Source organism: Nyctereutes procyonoides, unplaced genomic scaffold (genome assembly GCF_905146905.1).
Source record: "Nyctereutes procyonoides isolate TBG_1078 unplaced genomic scaffold, NYPRO_anot_genome, whole genome shotgun sequence".
Classification (NCBI taxonomy): domain Eukaryota; kingdom Metazoa; phylum Chordata; class Mammalia; order Carnivora; family Canidae; genus Nyctereutes; species Nyctereutes procyonoides.
The window spans coordinates 21,704,580-21,724,128 of record NW_026575030.1 but is presented as its reverse complement, the minus strand read 5'-3'; the positions used below and the strand labels follow the sequence as shown (position 1 = coordinate 21,724,128).

The following is a 19,549-nucleotide window of genomic DNA, read 5'->3' as shown; positions in this document are numbered from 1 at the left end:
CACTAGCTTTGTGGCTGGCTGGGAGGCCAACAGTAATGTTTCCTTCATCTCGGATCACCACTCTTTAGTTCATTACGTAAAATTTAAAATATAATATCAGGGCAGCCTGGTGGCTCAGCGGTTTAGCGCCGCCTTTAGCCCAGGGCCTGATCCTGGAGACCCAGGATTAAGTCCCACGTCAGGCTCCCTGCACGGAGCCTGCTTCTCCCTCTGCCTGTGTCTCTGTCTCTCATGAATAAATAAATAAAAATCTTTTTAAAAAATAATAATAAATAAATAAAATATAATATCATCAAAAATATAAGGTTAATATTGTCCCAATCTGGTGGGGGTGGGGCTTGGGAGAGAACGAAGCACCTGGACTTGCAAACAACACATACAAGCTAGTAAATAGCTCTGGGACAGAAAGATTCCGTATTTAAATGGTTTTTAGTTTTGCTCTCCCACGACCACGAACATTTTTGGGATATACTGGTTTTATCTTTGTAGTAACAGCAAACCCGTATTTAAGCCAACGTAGACAATGAATAGAATGTTAGGATGCCCCCCTCTGGTCTGGCTGAGTCCAGAGCCTGCCCCTTGGGCTGGCTTCTGTTGTTTTCTATAACAGAGGTGCTGCTGCCCATGACCTAAGGGCAGGCATGGGATGCCAGGACCCAGAACACAAACAGCAGGCAGGTTTTTTTGCTCTTTATGAAGGGAGCCAGAGACTGGAGTCCTGGGCTGAATTGTGAATGTGTTCCATATTTCTCAGAAACTTGATAACAAAGCAAAACTTAAAAAAAAAAAAAAAAGGAAATTGTATACTCACGGTCTTCACAGTTGACTCCACCGTAGCCAAATCCACACCTAAAATACAATAATGGAAACCGTAGTACAGAGTCTCTGTGGGAAGCACGCCAGAGAGCCCACCCAACCGCCATGTCTTCCTCTCCAACTTCCTTTCTTTCTACCCGCCCCTTCTTCTCCTTCTCCTCATCCTCCTTTCTTCCTTATGCTCATGTTCTCCAGGGGAACACCCTCCATGGAGCTCTGGAGGGCTAAGTGGGGACATAATTCCAAGGGGCCCCATTTCCGACTGACTGAACACTCCATCCTCTGAGCTTCAGGAAGATGCAGCTATTCAAGCTAAGCTGAACCCCAGAGGCATGGAGCATTGTGGGGCCCCCTCAGCTGCAAGACCACGTGGCTCTGCCACTTTTTTGCTGCCCTGTGAGATTATTTACATTCTCTGCTATGGGGAAGGAATTCATTTCTGACAGTGTTGTCAGGTGACACGTATTACTTAGCACGGTTTCCAGCACACAGGGAATGTTCAACAACTATTGATGCTGCTGACGATGATACGATGGCGCTCTCACACCTACCAACTATGGCAGCATTCCGACATCCCGGCCCTAAACCCGTTCGTATGTCTATAAGTTCTATCCTTTTTTGGCTAGCTCCAGTTGTGGTAAGATTAAAAAGGAGTGATTTCTCTTACTTTTGACAGATCCCACGATCATCTTCCTTGTAGCCTGACAGGCACACGCATTCAACGTCCGTGTTGTCCTTGTTCACTAAGCATTGCCTATTGTTGTTTGCATTGCAGGTGTCAGGACACGTTGGAGCAGAAGCTTTGAAAGAGAATTTGGGAGTAATAATCAGAAACAATCCCTTCAACCCCAAAGTGATAGGTCACAGAGCACAGTGTTTAAATATTGTTTTCTCTGGGTAATGTGAGGTGCTCCCTGGCTGTGCACATGATGGGCTCCCTGGGAAGCTGCCCATGGGCAGCCTCACCAGCTCATAGCCAAGGCTTCAGTCCAGGCCAGTGTGTGTAAAGCCCAAATCCACACTCCTCAGGCTCTGGAATGTACATGCAAACAAGCAGTAGAGCTTGTATTTTGCAAATGCAAAAGGAGAGGATGTATATAGAACATTTATGAGCAAATGTAACACTCACCAAAACACAAAGGGATCTGTGGGTTAGGTCTTTCAAACCCCGGCTTGCATTTACACAGCAAACCACTGTCACACTTGTCCTGGGCATTTTCCTTTTCACAATGGAAATAATCACACAAAGATTGATCTAAGAGGCACAAAGTTAAAAAATATAGTCAGCAAAACAAAATGGATAAAGTAACTTGTGAAAGCACTCCACTCCATTATTATAACACTTGCCTTTCTATATGTTTAGGGTTTTTTTTTTTTTTTTTTGAGATTTTATTTATTCATGAGAGACACACAGAGAAAGGCAGAAACACAGGCAGAGGAGAAGCAGGCTCCTTGCAGGGAGCCTGATGTGGGACTTGATCCCCAGGCCTGGGGTGATGCCCTGAGCCAAAGGCAGACCCTCAACCACTGAGACACCCAGGTGTCCCTGTTTAGGGAATTAACAGAGGAAAATCTGGAATAATGAAATCCAACTCCCTAATTTTCCCTTCCATGACCATTTCCTTATATTAATTCGATTCAGATTAATCCAGTCCAATGTAGTGCAATTACGTTTATGGGCAAGATTTCTTTTTCACTTAGTTCTATGCTGGGTTCTATAAGGGACACAGTAGCTATATAACTTGTGGGCCCCATCTTTGTAGGGTTACATGTCTGAGCCCACAGAGAGTCACACTGATCAACTCACAGTCCAGACTTTAAGTACAATGGGAATTCAGGGGCTCCACTAGCTAAAGATAACACCATGGAGGAGACAGTAGGTAGGCTAGGACTTGAAGGATTAGGTAAGATTTGAACAGTCAAAGGAGAGGTGAAGGCTGACAAGCATGAGAAGAAGCAAAGGACTCTTGTCAGTGAGTAGTGAAATTGTCCTTGGGCAGGGGAGAGGTGGTGTGGTGAGGCGGGAGAGGTTTGAGAAGTCTTGGCCCTGCCATTTATTGGCTATGAGCCATCTGTTCAATCATTTGATTTTTGGTGGATCCAAGTTTCCTTTGTCTATAAAATGGGGCTAATAATTCTTGTTTCACACAATTGTTGTGAGAATTGAATACGTTAATGTCAATGCAAGTGCCAACTACAGGAACCTCAACCAATAATCGTGCTTTTGTTCATTCACAGGTACAGCAGAGTTTGAATACCAGGCTAAGAATGTTGACTTTCATCCTTCAAGCCTGGGGATCCATTGGTAGATTTTGAGCAGAAGCATGAAAACAGAGAAAGCAGGCTTTTAAGAGTATTAGTCTGAGACAGGCTGCAAGGCATAAGGAATAAAAAGATGAATCTGAGAATAGATTAGGGGGCAAGAGTAGGAGCAAGTGAAACAGATACGTGGTTACTTTCTTCTAAACATCCCACACCTGTAACCAACCTTCCTTCATCACCTGCCATTTGAAAATGCCTCCAACTAAAAGTCCAGGAAAGCAATTGGACAACTTTTAACACAGAAGAGGGAATCTGTCTTTGCAGAAGCTGGAGAGCAAGAAAAGGTGTTTTCCTCTCGCTTCCATTTGCTGGGTGTTTCATGCTCTGTGGCCATCTCTAGCTGGCATCATTTGGTCATTTGTTAATGTATCTAAGACCACACGCCTGATCTCAGTGTGGAGCGATGGCAGGAGGACTTGTCAAAAAAAGAGCAATTCTCTGGGTTGAGGCCAAATGGTTTCACTTAGGCCAGAGCTCAGGGCCAGGGCATTATGAAGGAGAGCCGAAGTGAGAGAACTGTACAGGAGACCCCAGTTTTATCTTGAAGAACGCACTGGTTATTTTCAACTAGCGACCACCTGAGTAGTCAGTCTCCATGCTGACAGAGACCCTCAGCTTCTTCACACTTGCTAGAAGTCTCATCGATCCAAATGACAAGACAAGGTCATGTGTTGCCTTGCTGGTATTTTCACCTTCCGAAGGTAGAGGTTCTGACTACATGAACTGCTATTCTGGACCAAATCCTGACCCCACGGAGAACCTGACTGGCAGACAGAAGTGACGGGTCCCTTGGAAGACAACCACCAAGTGACAGGCGAAACAAGAGTAGGACTTTGAGAGAGTAAACTGAAATGTTCAGAAAGGGAAAGGTGTCATTTGGTGGCATGAGACTCTGGCAGATGAAAATAGTTCAAGAACATAAGCTCTAGAAACATAATTCTAACAGTGCAACTGCTAATGATCCAATGAACTGGTTTTTTTTTTAAAAGGAAAATAAATAAATAAATAAATAAATAAATAAATAAATAAATAAATAAATAAAATAAATTAAAAAATGGGAGAGGGGATCCCTGGGTGGTTCAGCAGTTTAGCGCCTGCCTTTGGCCTGGGCATGATCCTGGAGACCCGGAATCGAGTCCCACGTCGGGCTCCCTGCATGGAGCCTGCTTCTCCGTCTGCCTGTGTCTCTGCCTCTCTCTGTCTCATGAATAAATAAATAAAATCTTTAAAGGGTCAGGTAACTTAAGAAACTGGTATGGTTTGCACAGGAAATTCCCAGATGAGATTTATAAATAAAACATGGAAAGAAGGTCCCATAATCAAAGACAGAATATTAAAAATGTGACAGAGAAAGTCTTGAGCCCCAAATGAGCTCAGGCTTGACACACACCAAACCCCAAATAACAAACAAACAAAAAAGCAACGACAAAGAGCAAACAGGTAAAATGGAAAGATGGGCAAACGAACGGAGGGCTGTGTGTGTGTGTGTGTGTGTGTGTGTGTTCTGCACTCGAGGCCCACAGAAATGCCAGACCTGGCTGCCATCACGTAAATAGGTGGCACGAGAGAAACACAACTAGTTTTCTCCAGTCTCTACAGCTGGGAGATGCTATTCAGATGGAGAAGAGTTGAATGGACATTGCTAAGAGGGCCCAGCCCAAGGAGAGGGTATAGGGCAGAGGAGCTGCCATCTTTTCCGAGAGAATGTCAGGTGTTTTATCCCAGAGCATCTACACTCAAGGAGGAGACTCAGCATGACCAAAGAGAAGGACGAGAGAGGCAGGGAGGGAAATTGTGGCACTGTGATGAATAAATGGTTGTTGTTCCAGCTAAGCTTGGGGGTGGTTTGAAACACAGCAAAAGGGAATTGTTTCAGTCATGCTGGGAGCTTGGAGGTCAGCCTAACGGGGAATCAGGGTCAGTAAGGCTTTCTGTGATCATTTGGAAGCTACAGTTTGGTATGAGGCCTCCTTGTCTCTCCCTTTTTCAGCTTTTCCTGTCCAGAGACCATTGGCCCATGACTACTGTCCAAAGAGAGAAGCAAAGTGGTCAGTGGATGACATGGGGGGCTGGTTGGAAAGGAGCAGAAGCAAGCAAGGGAGAAGAGGGAGGAAGAAAGAGTGGTTATCAGGAACTGGGCCCATCCTATGGATTCAATTGTCCCGCTTTTCCTGCCTCCTTCTCCCAGAGAACGGAAATGTTTAGAAAAAGGTCAGCCCGCAAGCAAACTTCGAATGAAAAAATTGAATGCTTACTAGAATATCCTAGAATGTTGTTTTTGTTGTTTTCAATCGCTTTTGTGATTAATTCAAGCACGGTCCCCTCATTTTCTTTTGTCGTTTCTGTGAAGATGTTTAGGACCTTTACCTCAACACCGGTACCACCAGCACGCATCTCTAGTCTCGCTGAAGGAGGGATGCTGGAAATGAAATGAACCTGTCACTTGATGAACTGAATCGAAGGATCCACAGACCTCCCAGACCCCCCAGTCTCCCAGCTCCAGTCCTGACCCACTGTCCTATATCCACAACTGGGGCCCAAGTATGGGGGCCTGGGCTTGCAGTCAGAGGGCAAATTGATATGCCCAGAGATCTCTCTCTCTTCGATGTGTGCTCAGAGGAAATCCCTAGCTATTGGGAAAAATTGTGGACAATCCTTTGTAGGAGCTAGAAGCCTGAGGCTAACCAGAAGTAGAACAGGTAACGTCTGGAACAGTAACGTGTCACTCTCTGTAGAAAATCAGGAGGAGGCCTCTTGCTGAGCTGGGAAACTTCACTTGTACTTCGAGGGACTGGGGGGTGTACATTCTTCCCTTGCAGGGAGAGCAGTCATTCACCCCAGGGAGTCTGGGTCATTTCCTGAGAGGGGGGGGGGGTCAGCAGGTGGCCACGTGGGACACTGTAACAGGGAGGGCGGGGCTGCAGGAGCCTGAGCTGAGCATGTCACATTCCCAGACACTGAGCGCCTGCGATGGGCAAGACATTGTAGGAGTCTCCCTCTCTACTGGGCACTGCAGTTTGAAGCCCCAAGAATCGCTGTGCCAAGTTCAATCCAAGAGGATTAGAACTGTCCAAGAGGAATCGGGTGATACGACCCCTAAAAGAGACAGGGTTGGGGGTGGAGGTGAGAAGAAGGACTTTCAAAAACTCCTCTCTTCAACAACCGGTGGCTGTATGTTTTTTAGGACTCATGATCTATTTTTCCTGGTTTTTTTTTTTTTTCCTAGATTCAATTTTGACTTTGGAATAAATATCAGAAACTTGAAAACAGCCAACCTACTTAGATGTTTACAACCAGGATAGTTCTTCAGAACAATTGAGGAAAAAAATCCAATATTGGAACCAAATTCTGTTTTTAGGACCAGTCACCACACAAGGGATCCGCCCCCACCACCAAAAAAAAAAAAAAAAATTGGCTTCAGATTCTAATTTAAAACTTCCTCCAATGATTCATTCACCATAGGATTTAGAGGTGGCCGTGGAAAGTACATGGCAGTGAGAAAGGAGTGTTTGATACAAGTCATTCTTTACCGGTGGAAAAATGACCAGAAATCTGTGGCACCATTTTGCAGTGGGGCTAGGAAAGAAATGCCATCCACTGTTCATTCATTCAAAGAACCTACAGGTGTACGCTCCAATTTAGGGGGCAAGATATTATAATAAAGGGAAACAACGAGGGCAGCCCGGGTGGCTCAGCGGTTTAGCACCGCCTTCGGCCCAGGGCCTGATCCTGGAGTCCTGGGATCGAGTCCCATGTCCGGCTCCCTGCATGGAGCCTGCTTCTCCCTCTGCCTGTGTCTCTGCCTCTCTCTCTCCCTCTCTGTGTCTCGAATGAATAAATAATAAAAATATTTTTTTAAAAAAGGGAAACAATGGAACCACTGTATATCTAATGACAAAACGGCTTAGCATAAAGGATCAGAGCAGTAGGCTTGGCGCTAAGAGGCCTGAAATCCAGACCCAAGATTGTCACCATCTTTCCTGGCCCAGGGCTAGTCACAGCCTCCCTGAGCCTGAGCCTCCTCCTCTGTCCAAAGAGAGATTTGAGAAATTCTGAGGATCCTTCCAATTCCAACATCGGTACAGTAGAGAAGGAGCTCAGGGAGCAGAGCAGAGAGCATTGGGCCAGAGCCTAAGCCGTGCCTTTCTAGATGACACAGGGCCCTGGTAAGCTGGTTCCAGGTGCATAAGCTGGTTCGTCTCCAGAACACTGAGCTCACAAGTAGAAGGTTGCCTCTCAATGCTCCTGGCTCCCTTTCAGTAAGTCCTTAAAAAGGAAACCTACGCCACAGTGTCCAGGAACCCTCCCCACCAAACGGTCCCATGGGACCAACTCTCCATCACACTTGCAGGGGTCCCTGTTCGGGAAGGGGCATAGCCAGGAACTGCCGCGTGTTGAAACCGAGTATGTGCCAGTCACTCCATACAGGTTGTTTTTCAAATGGTACCCACTTACTCCTCCGGAGGTTCCAGGAAAGTCAATCAGATTATCCCAGTTATGCAGATGATTTCACAAAACTTTAGGGACATTAAAACACCTGCCCAAGCTCAAAGCTCACCACCTTTAGGAGATCTCCTCTGAATTCACAGGTATTAAGTATGTATACCGTAGCTTATTCCACAAAGGGCTTGACAAAGCTCATCAAGATAGAGGCAAAGTAAAACCATAAAACAGAGCTACATTAGGGCTGCTTTTTCTGTACAACTCCACTATCTTAGAACATTCTTTCCCCGGCCTGCAGCACAAGTGTATTCACAGGCTTCAGAGGAGGCCAAGCCCGAATCACTAACTTCTTGAGAATCCTCTGCCTCTTTGGCTCCCCTGTGGCATCCAACGCTGGCCACTGTGTATTGATAGGCTCATTAATTGTTCGTTCTTCCAGCAGCAAGAGCTCACTCCTGACCTTTTGGTGGCCAGGTATGTGATTGGGATATTCTCTCCCTCACTTCCCCACCCCCATGAGAAGAGCTGACCTGACCGTGAGCCGTTCAATCCTCTTCCTGGCCCCTGGAATGCACATTCTAGAGGTTGACCAGCTGTGGTTTGTAGCCAAGGAACAAAACCAAGCAAACAGGTCCCAGGTGATAGATACGCTGGGCCAGAGGTACAGGTTGCCAAGGAGCCAATCACAGACAGCATCTTGCCACCCCAAGCTACAGCCGGCCCATGCAGCCGGGGTCAGAGTGCCCGTGCCCGGGGAGCAGAGCCCTGTGCGTGCTCAGACTGACCGCCTCTTCTTAGGACCTGCCACTGGAGGGCATCAGTGCCGCGCAGAGAACTCGAGAGGATACCGCGGTGAGGGAACCCACACCTGCCTCCAAAGTATCCCATGGGTCCCTGCAAACTTACCTTACTCCATCAATTACGGTCTGTCCATAATCAGAATTGTGAAATGCGGCCCCAAACTGTGGAGAAGGAAACCAGATTTAATAACAAACAGAAAGAGGGGAGAAACGTGATACTAGAAGCTTTCACACCAACACATTTCTAACCTCATCTGTATAAATATCATGTGGTTCATCGCAATTTGCCCCTTACGTGTGCTCAAACACCTTCTGATAATTTTTGTTCTAAAATAATAAGATTGGGCAGCCCCGGTGGCGCAGCGGTTTAGCACCTGCCTTTGGCCCAGGGTGTGACCCCGGGGTCCTGGGATCGAGCCCCGCGTTGGGCTCCCTGCATGGAGCCTACCTCTCCCTCGGCCTGTTGTCTCTGCCCCTCCCTCCCTGTGTCTCTCATGAATACATAAATTTTAAAAAAAAACAAAATGAAGCAAAGCTATTGTTCATTTTGACATTTTTTACAGTGGGGGGGGGCAGGCAGAGGGAGAAGCAGGCTCCATGCAGGGAGCCCATGTGGGACTCGATCCCGGGACCCCAGGATCACGCCCTGGGCTGAAGGCAGGTGCTCAACCACTGAGCCACCCAGGCATCTTGGAGCAAGCTTCTGAAGGCCCTCCGCCATGCTGGGTATTACCCATTTAGGTACAGGACCATGGGGAGGCCCAGGGGTCCCAGAGGAGGGGCCTGGGTGACCGGACACCAGGGGGCTCAGGACAGCTGCAATTTACCAACCAGTAAGGGTGCCTTTCATTGTTTCAGCGACTGGGATAGCTGTACCTGCATGTGCCACCTGAATACCAGTCCTACATGCTGCCAAGAAAGTGTTAGAATGATGAATCCTTGTATAGGAAGAATGATTGGAAAATACTTACAAAATCATTAACTGCATTATAGAGCTTTTGATAGGCCAGAGAATTTTCATCTCCCAAACCAGATATTTCTGATACTTCTACTTTAACTGTCCCAGGGAATACCTTTCCTGAAATGCAAACATAATCTTTTTATAATATTTAATGTAAAGAGGGTTAGTTTCCATTTTGTTTAAAAGACAGACTATTCTTTTTTTTTTTTTTTTTTTTTTTTTGTTTTTTGTTTTTTTTTTTTTAAGACAGACTATTCTTAAAAATGCTATATACAAGGATATTTCAGGAAGTCTGGAAAGACAAAAAAAATGTGACCCCCAAATCTCACCCAACCCAACACAATCATTTTTGTTTTGGTGTATTTCTCTTAGCTCTTTTTTTCCATGGATAGTTTATATTGTTATAATTCTACGAGTCTTCTTTAAGTATTGTTATGTGATAAGCATTTTTCCAAATAATTACCTAGTCTTTTTTTTAATTACCTAGTCTTCATAACTATTAATTTGTTTGTTTTTTAAAGTAGGCTCCACTCCCAATGTGGGGCTTGAACTCAAGACCCTGAGATCAAGAGTCACATGCTCTAGTGATTGAGCCAGCCAGGCACCCTCCCCATTATTATTTTTTTTTCATAACTATTATTTTTAAAGGCTGCATAAGACCCTATGAAATATATGTTATCTTCATTGATAGTCATTTTTTGGCTTTCGTGCTATTGATTACTTACAAGGAAAGAAAGGTTTGCAGCAAACATCTTTATGCACAAAACTTTCTATATTTGGGGTCCTTTATCTTCAGTGTATCCCCAGAAATGAGATTATGAGTGCTGAGCTATGAACACCTGGTTTGGCTTCTGGAATATCTCTAATCCCTGTGATTCCTCTAGTTGCCACTGAGATAAAAGGAGATTTTTCTCTGCTCAGCTGGTCTTTGTTGCCTATAAGTAATCCTCTACCTGTATCTACTATTCTGGAGGCTACTTTTGACACTGTTCTCATTTTCTATTCCACTTTAGGTGTGAAATGCAGCTCCTCGGGGTTCATCCCTCATAACTCACCTTTTTTGCATGTGGAAGAGTTATAGTAATATCCAAACAAGCACAGGCAAAAGTAGGTATTGTTCAGGCTAACACAGGAAGAACCACCTTTACAGGGAGCTCCTTGGCAAGGATTCCTGGGGCCTGAGGGAGAGGAAAATGGGATTAAAAATGCACAGCATGACAACAGATGACACCCAGAAACATACCTTAACAACTTCCTGCCTCCCTCCTGGGCACTTTCTCTTCCTTGGTTGTGCTACTCCACGGCCCACCCTTGGAAGAGGCATAAGCTTATGGGCTGTGCTGAAATTCTGGGGCCCGGTGCTTGTCGACAGTAAAGGCAGAGGTTGGCGGGCAAGAGTCTGCTCAGAGAGACGGCAATCTTCTAGTTCCATCTTTAGCATCTCTGGATCTCAAGGATCCTCCAGAACCTTGATGTCTGGGCCTCTACCACTAGGTAGGGTTTCCCGGGATCATTCAAAAGAGAACATCCTATTTTCTAGGGAAGCATGAATGAAGAGCTGTCTTATGGGGAGGGACAGGCACGAAGTCCCTCCCCCGCCCCCGCCAAAGAAACCAGGTATTCTGTTTGGGTTAGCGTACAAGGCATACAGACATGTGAAGACAGGAAGGTCATGGTATGGGGACCCTGCAGATAAGCTCAGTGAAGATCCTCAGAGGAAGTGATGAGGGCACACTGCACCCCCGGCTTTCTGAGAGGACAACCTCAATGGATGTGACAGTTATACTGCAATGGTTTCTACGCCACTGGCTGGTGCCCTCAGACCAGGGAGGGTGCAGGTGCAGCACCTTTCCTCTCTCTAGAGAGGTGGTAGGAATGGGGAGTGGAGTTGGGTCAGAAGGAAATGAAATGGTTGTTTTGGCTGGCCCTTTTCTCCATCTCTGTCAAATGAAATGATTCTGAGCTCTGATTTCAGAAAAGATTTGAGTGACTGATCCAGAGGTGTTAATATTCTCAGGAAACTATAGGTATGGGCAGCCCGGGTGGCCCAGCAGTTTAGCGCTGTCTTCAGCCCAGGGCGTGATCCTGGAGCCCTGGGATCAAGTCCCACGTCGGGCTCCCTGCAGGGAGCCTGCTTCTCCCTCTGCCTGTGTCTTTGCCTGTGTGTCTCATGAATAAATGGATAAAATCTTAGAAAAAAAAAAAAAGGAAATTATAGGTAGAAGTTACTGATTTTTTAAAAAGCTACATACAAGGTACAATGTGTAGAGCATCTTCTCTTTTGTGATAAAAAGGATGGAGTATGCCCAAACAGACAAAAATGTATGTTTGTATTTGCACAAATTCCTCTGGAGAAAGATATGAGAAATTGGCCATAGAAATTGCCTCTGGAGAAGAAAACAGGGGTCTGGGTCCTCAGGGTTTAGGATAGGAGGAATATTTAGTTCTTACTGCATATACTTTTGTCCTGTTTAAGCTTTTTTCTTTCATAACTGTGGGCCTAATTTACTTTTATTAAAAAATAAAAAATAGGGGGCGTCTGGGTGGCTCCATCTGTTAAGCATCTGCCTTCAGCTCAGGTCATGATCCTGGAGTCCTGAGATTGAGTCCTGCATGGCATTGGGCTCCCTGCTCAACCGGGAGCCTGCTTCTCCCTCTCCCTCTCCCCCTCCCCCTGGCTTGTGCTCTCTCGCTCTCTCGCTCCCTCTCAAATAAATAAAATATTTTTAATTAATTAAATAAATAGGGGGTGCCTCAGTGGCTCCACTGGTTAAGCATCTGTCTTTGGCTCAGGTCATGATCCCAGGGTCCCAGGATCGAGTCCTACCTTGGGCTCCCTGCTCATCAAGGAGCCTGCTTTTCTCTCTCCCCCTGCCCCTCCTCTCCACTCATGCTCTCTCTCAAATAAATAAAATAAATAAAAAATAAAATAGTGCTGATGAGGATATGGAGTAATAGGAGCTCTCGTACTGGAGAGAAATACAAAGTGGTGTAGCCACTTGGGAAGACAGTTTGGCAGTTTCTTACAAAATTAAACATACTCTTACCATATGATCCAGCAAGCACACTCCTTGGTATTTACCCAAAGGAGCTGAAAACATGTCCACTCACAAACCTTCATAGAGGGGCACCTGGGTGGCTCAGGTGAACGTCTGCCTTTGGCTCAAGTTGTGATCCCGGGATTCCGGGATCGAGTCCCACATCAGACTCCTCATAGGGAGCCTGCTTCTCCATCTCTGCCTCTCTCTCTCTGTGTCTCTCATGAATAAATGAAATCTTTAAAACAAAGAGCTGCTCTAAAAAATAAGGTGTATTAAAATTTTTTTTTCAAGAGTTAAAAGAAAAAAAAAAAAAAAAAGGAAGCCTTCCTGGGATGAAAGCGAGCATTGCGCAGTATCTCATAAACAACAGTAGGGCCACCCCTCTAATAAGGCATGAGTTAATATCCTAAGTAAAATAAAAGGGGTTCCTAAAAAGCCTCAGTCTCATTGCCAGGGTGATTTGGAAAATGCTAGGGAAGAAATTGAGTCAACTCCACTCAGGATACACCAGACAAAGAACTCCTGGTAAGCTTTCTCTCTGGCAATAAAGAACAGACCTGTCAGCTGGTTCTGTGTGCCAGGAATAAGGTCACAGGATGTTACAGCTGGAAGGGATTTTGGTGGCCATTTAGTTCACTCACACCTTATGACGCTGGGGAAGTTGAAGGCAAGAGAGAAGTGATCTGCCCCCATCCCCACAGTGAGCTAGTGGTCAGGCCAAGAACATAAGGCGGCTGCCTTTCTCTGAGAGAACATCTGGAGAAGCAGAAATGGCTTAGAAAAGTTCCCTTCCCAGGCTCCACTAGAGCTGGTTGTGCAGCTGTGGCCCAGGTGGCCTAGCCTTCAGGGCGGGCCCTTCGCTCGTGAAAGCAGACTAGGAACCAGGTCTTACATACAGGCCCTGGCTTTACTTGCTTAATCATCCATTTCTTAGATCTGTCAAAGAACATGGCGGAAGCCAAAAGAAGTCAGTGTGGGGAGACATCAGCTTGCTCTTCGACCTTGGGCAAATTGCTGCCCTTCCTAGGCCTCAAGTTTCCCAGCGAATGACAGGATCTATTGAGACCCTTTGAGCCTAGATCTGAGGATTATTATAGACCAGGGGTTGGCAGACAATGACTTATGAGCCAAATCTGGCTGGTCTTCAGTTTTTGTGAATAAAGTTTTATCGGTATACAGCCAGGCTCATTCATTTGTATATTGACCTTGATGGCTTTCATGTTAAAATGGCAGAGTGAGAGTGGAGTAGTTGCAACAGAAAGAAACCCCATTGTGGCCCTCAAAACCTAACATTTTTACTAGTTTGCCTTTACTGATGAGGTTTGCTCCTGTTCTAGACCAAACTTCCGGAAATGAGGCAGTGGTTTCAATAATTTTGGCTTGAGGTCATTTGCCATCTCTTAGTACTCCCAAAACATTGGTCCTTTGGACAATGGCCCCAACCATGTCTAGGACTGTTTGAGCACTGCTGTTGTTTGGCTCTCTATCCCTCAGGCTCAAATTCTATGAATTCAAACTGTGATCAGCCACCATTGTAACTTTTTTCACTAACCTCTGTTAAGGAGCCAGGGTCGAACTGACTCCTTCCTTGGGTAGATTAGGCAAGTAGACCAGTGGGGCTGGAGAGACAGCATTTATTTGGATCTGGCCTTCTCAGGGATGCTGAAGCTATTTGTAAAAATCTCCTGGGGAGAAGGAGCATTCGTGATGCCCAAGTTCATAAAAACATTCCACACCTAGCTTGAAGTGACATAGGTGGGAAGGTAGAGAATAAGCCTGCGGGTTACCATTTAGGCTCTCTGCCAACACTACTAGCCTTTGTGACTCTGAGTTTTTAATTTCAGGGGTTTATATGCAAGGAAACCTTGGGTGTCTTTATACTCACTTCCCTCCGCCAACAGAACACACTTACCTACCCTCCTCCACAATGCCCTGAGTCTGCAAGCAAGCAGTCTTTGAGGCAAGGAATGGTTCTTACCTGGGGGGGAAGGAATGGTTGGGGTGCTGGTCTTGGACGAAGTGACACTGCTAGTAGTTGTTGAAGAATTATTCTGTGTGGTTGTTTTGACGGATGATCCGTTATTGGTCACTGGTGTTGGAGAAGTAGTAGTTGTGTTTGAGTTGCCGCTTACAGTGGAGATGGTGGTGACAGTGGTGGTTGAAACTGTACTTGATACAGAAGTCATACTTACCAATGAGGTAGAAGTAGGTGAAGTTGGTTTGGTGATAGGAGTTGATGTGGTGGTAGGAGTTGGTGTGGTGGTAGGAGTTGGTGTGGTGGTAGTTGATGTGGTGGTAGGAGTTGATGTGGTGGTAGGAGTTGATGTGGTGGTAGGAGTTGGTGTGGTGGTAGGAGTTGGTGTGGTGGTAGTTGATGTGGTGGTAGGAGTTGGTGTGGTAGGAGTTGATGTGGTGGTAGGAGTTGATGTGGTGGTAGGAGTTGGTGTGGTAGGAGTTGATGTGGTGGTAGGAGTTGATGTGGTGGTAGGAGTTGATGTGGTGGTAGGAGTTGGTGTGGTGGTAGTTGATGTGGTGGTAGGAGTTGATGTGGTGGTAGGAGTTGATGTGGTGGTAGGAGTTGGTGTGGTGGTAGGAGCTGATGTGGTGGTAGGAGTTGGTGTGGTGGTAGTTGATGTGGTGGCAGGAGTTGGTGTGGTGGTAGTTGATGTGGTGGCAGGAGTTAAGTTTGAAGCGTTTGACTGGATGGCTGGAGGAACAGAGACACCAAGTTTCAGAAGACAGAACATTCAATATATAATGGCAGTTGCTATTATTTAATACTAATTTGTACCCAATCACTCTTTCCTGAAAAGCAGAGGTGACTACATTAAAAACGAAAATACATGACCACTTCCAACACGCACACAAATCCCACAATAAATAAAATGAGAAGTTCAACAGACAAAACCGAAAAAAAAATGTTACTGAAATCTATTGCAAAAAGTTAATATGTAGGAAGATCAGTACCGAGAAGTAGCATGGTTTCTGCGTGCCTGTCCTCTGTGAGGACGATGGGAAATGACAGCAGGGGGCACTCTTATGACCTGAAAGTGGCCACCTTTTATCTTTACAGTTTAAGGCAATCGTCCTCATTTCCCATTTATATGGCAATTTAGGAAGAGTTGGAAAGGGGGTGTGTTTAAAGAATGATGAAATAAAAATACTTCATTTAAGTGTGTATTAAACTTCCTCCAAAATTTTTTTCTAGTGATGCTTACCCATTAAATAATTTTAGACACATTAATTTTTTAAAAAGTAAGATGAATAGAGGTCATCTTTGCCCTAATGGTGATCATCAGAGTTAGCTTTTTTTCAACTCTTAGGAAAACCTGGACATATGGAGTAATAAACTCTTAGCAGTCCGGTGATTAGTCCCCTAGAACACTTCATTGTCTCAAAGAACTCGGACACTGACAACTGGTTAAAAAAATATTTTTTTAAAGTTTTGGTGAGAGGGACGCCTCAGCTCAGGTCATGATCCCAGGGTGCTGGGATGGAGCCCAACCTCGGGCTCTCTGCTCAGTGGGGAGCCTCCTTCTCCCTCTCCCTCTGTCCTTACTTGTGCTTTCTCTCTGTCAAATAAATAAATAAAACCTTAAAAAAAAAAAAAAAGTTTTAGTGAGGAAGCAATTCCTACACCCTCGGATAAAACAATCAAAAAACAAAAAAACCCTGCCAATGGCCCCTCGGTCTATGAGTCCCCGTTGGCAGAATGTGGCTCTTCACCTTCAACAGGGCCTGGCTCAAATAGTCATTAAAGGTTGAAGAGAAAAAAAAAAAAAGGTTGAAGAGATAAACAATTGCTCTTCCAGGAGGAAGAAAACGCTGGTCATCTTGACCTATTTCTTCTACTCTTTTCATCAAACAAGGGCTTTCCCTGTGCCAGATGGTAACTGTGCAATGGATACGATCATCCACATTTGATAGAAGAGCCAACCAATACCCAGAGGGGTGTAGGGATTTTTCCAGAGGTAAACGTTGATTCCCTTGCGGAAGGGGGCATAAAGGCAAAAGACTCTTGATGCCAGAACCAGGGGTGAAACCTGGTCCCTGCACTGCCTTAGGGTCCAAGTGACTTGTGGGGCCCAAGCAAAGGCTACCAGGCACCAGACCCCTCGGAACCTACTGAATTGTTCTGGCCCGAGGAGCTCTGGAAGGCAAATCTCTGCTGCGCTGAACCCCACACGCGAGTCCCGAGGCCCGTCCTTCTGCTCGGTCTCTCTTCACCATGAGCAGAACCGGAGAGGAGAGGAAATCCATCCATAAAATAATCTGCCTGCTGGGCCTTGGACCCGGTGCCTTAGCTTGCTGGGTCTACTCCAAGACAGCCAGCGTGATTAAAGGAAGGAAAAATTATAAAATGTTTCTTACCTGAGATTATGGAAAGGAGAAGAGCGAGGAGGATAAGGCCTTTCATTTTCGACATCCTTGCTGGGCAACCCAAGGAGGAAATGACTTTATCTCCAACCGTCCTTAGCTTTAACTCTCTTCTGGGTACAAAGTCCAGTCGTTAACTGACGTCAACCAGCCAGAGGCAATTACTTGTTGGGGTTTGGTCCCCCTCGGGTAGGTCTCCTCCTCCTCCGAGCTTTTGAGATAAAAGAAGTGGGCCGGGCCTTAGAGAGTATTTTTCTGTTCAAAATATTCTATCCAAATTATCACAGTCCAAATAGCTGAAAACAGCCTACCCATCCCTGCGAGGTCTACGGGGTGGGGGAGGAGGGAGTAGCGAACCCCCTCATGTCCCAAATGTCCCTTTAGGAGCGGGTGACTCCTGGGAACAGCCCCGAGCTCCACGCCCTGCCCTCCGTCCCTCCCGCTGGAGCTCGCCAACCCCGGGGAGCTCGTCCATGTTCTCCCCACACTGGGGGGTGTGCAGTTTCGGGGTGGCCTCCCGGGTGGGCACTCCGAGCAACTCGGTAACCCCGTCTCCAGGCTCGCGTGGCTGGCCACGGCCGCACTCTACCTGGACGGCCCCATTAGTGCCCTCAAACACGGTAGCCTTAGGCCTAACTCCACCAAGGCGGTGGGCGACAGCTCAGGAAGCGAAGCAAAAGGAAAAGCCTGACACAGGTGACTCCTGTCCTCACTCCCGGGGCTTCTCGACTTCCCTCTGGCCCGGGAACCCCGGACTTCTCCCATTTCAGGAACCAGCCCGCCCCTCAGGCCAGGAGCTTCCTAACCCAGGCCTCCCTCCCCTCCCCTCCGAAGCCCAGCTCCCCCGGGGGTAGCCCCCCGTCTGGGGGGTGAGTCCAGCCACCCCTTGGGAAGATTAGCCCGAGTTTTACCTCAGACCTTAGTGAGGCAAAACTTTTTTTATGTTATCCCACAGAAAGTTCCTTCCTTGTTGTCTCAAAAGTCTCCATTTAGGGAATAGGATTTCAGGTTTGCTCTTATCGAGACAAGAGGCCCACTGAAATATTTTTTCCAAACAAATAAACAGCACCCCCGTGCTGATATTCTCAGCCTGAAGGATTCCTGGCACCAAAAGTTAAATCGAAGGCTCTTTTCCCTCTTTTCTTTTTTCTTTTTAAATTTGCTTTGTCGAGTTACATCAACTTTTTGTTTATTTGTGTCAATAGACGGATCCATCTAAAGTGTCAAACTCAATGAGTTTTGATAGATGTATATCCACCTATGCAGACACGGTGGTGAAACTACCACTAAAATCACGATACGGAACGTTCCTATCGCACCCAAAAGTTTCCTCTTGCCCCTTTGCAGTCCAGTCCTCCCTCCACCCCCAACCCTAGGCAACCACTGACCTGCTTTGTGTCACTAGAGACTAGTTTGCTTTTTCTAGAACTGTATATAAATGAAGTCGTACAGTACGTACTATTCTAGGTCTGGATCTCCTCCTTCACACAATTTCAAAATTCATCCATATTACTGTGGATATCCAGTCCTTTCTTTCTCCTTTCTTTTCCAACTTAACTGAGGCATAAGGAATGTAAAGGAAGCTGCACATATTTAAAGTCGCTATATGGGCGTACACCCATGAAATGATGGTCCTAATCAAGATAGCAAATATTATCATAATCCCCAAAAGTCTTGTGCCCATCCTTCCCCACAACCCCAGGCCGAGATAACCACGCATTGGCTTTCTGTCACTATAGATTAGTTTGCATTTTCTAGAATTTTATATAAATGGAATCATACAGATGTACTGGGGTTTTGGGATTTTTATTTTTTGGTCTGGCTTCTTTCACTCAGCATAACTATGTTGAGATTCATCTGTGCTGTTCTGTGTATTAATAGTTTGCACAAAAAAAAATATAGTTTGCACACACAATTTTCCACTCATTTGAAAGTATTTCCTCGGGATAAAGTCCCAGAAGTCAATTTCTCAGGCAGAGGGTCATTTTTAAATGTTATTTCTCAGTTAAAACAAAAAAACAAAATTTTTTTTATGGCTCTTAATATCTGTTGCTGAATTTCCTTTTGAAGGGAATATAGCCTTTGTAAAGCTTATGAAATCATCTGCACCCTCACCGGAATTGGGTATTAGCCATGCAAGCGTGTTTAAAGATGTAAAATGTTGTTTCAGTTTGTCTGGCTAGTAGCGTGTCTTTAAAATGAGGGGAGGGTATCTTCCCCACATTGCTTTATGAATTTTCTCTTTTACGAATAATTTGATTATGGCAACCAACAACTTATTTTGAAAAATCAGTTCTCCCAATATACTGTGAATCTGAAGACGCAGGACCCCATCGTTTACTTTGCATCCCTCCCTGCCCCCTGCCCCTCAGGCAAACTCATTGGCATTTGCCTGTTCTTTCCTTTATTCCGTAAGTGTTAACTGAGCGCCTGCTACCTGTCTGCTGGGGACAGAGGAGTGAACAAAGCAGGGAAGCCCTCATGGAGGGTGGGCAACCACCAACCCAACAAAGACCAGGTAAGCTACATTGTGAGAAAGGTCACGGAGGAAATGAACTGGGGGCCTGTGTTGTTGAAATGCTCCCATGACTTCCTGATGCTGCACTTGAAATAAAATGCACACTCCCTGTGGGATCAGTCCCCGGTTGGCCTCTCCGACGTCACCATTCCATTATCGATCTTCTGGAACTAAGCTCTGGGAGAAGTTATACGAAGGGGCTTTCCCCAGGAAGTAGTCTGACTTCTCACCTCCTGGGCTCATTGAAAGGTGCTACACGGAGGTGCCAGTA

General features: G+C 45.9%; 1 protein-coding gene across 1 annotated transcript in view; it reads right to left on the bottom strand.

Annotated features, from left to right (window-relative positions):
* Positions 1-19,549, bottom strand: part of MUC13 (mucin 13, cell surface associated) — a 58,850-nt gene that overhangs the window by 7,927 nt on the left and 31,374 nt on the right. The window contains exons 3-11 of the mRNA XM_055316016.1: positions 14,576-15,090; positions 14,362-14,472; positions 10,398-10,520; positions 9,353-9,459; positions 8,488-8,543; positions 5,394-5,557; positions 1,946-2,071; positions 1,484-1,616; positions 812-849 (exon numbers count right to left, since the gene is read on the bottom strand). Of these exons, the coding sequence (XP_055171991.1) occupies positions 812-849; positions 1,484-1,616; positions 1,946-2,071; positions 5,394-5,557; positions 8,488-8,543; positions 9,353-9,459; positions 10,398-10,520; positions 14,362-14,472; positions 14,576-15,090 (1,373 nt within the window). The remainder of the gene's footprint in view (positions 1-811; positions 850-1,483; positions 1,617-1,945; positions 2,072-5,393; positions 5,558-8,487; positions 8,544-9,352; positions 9,460-10,397; positions 10,521-14,361; positions 14,473-14,575; positions 15,091-19,549) is intronic.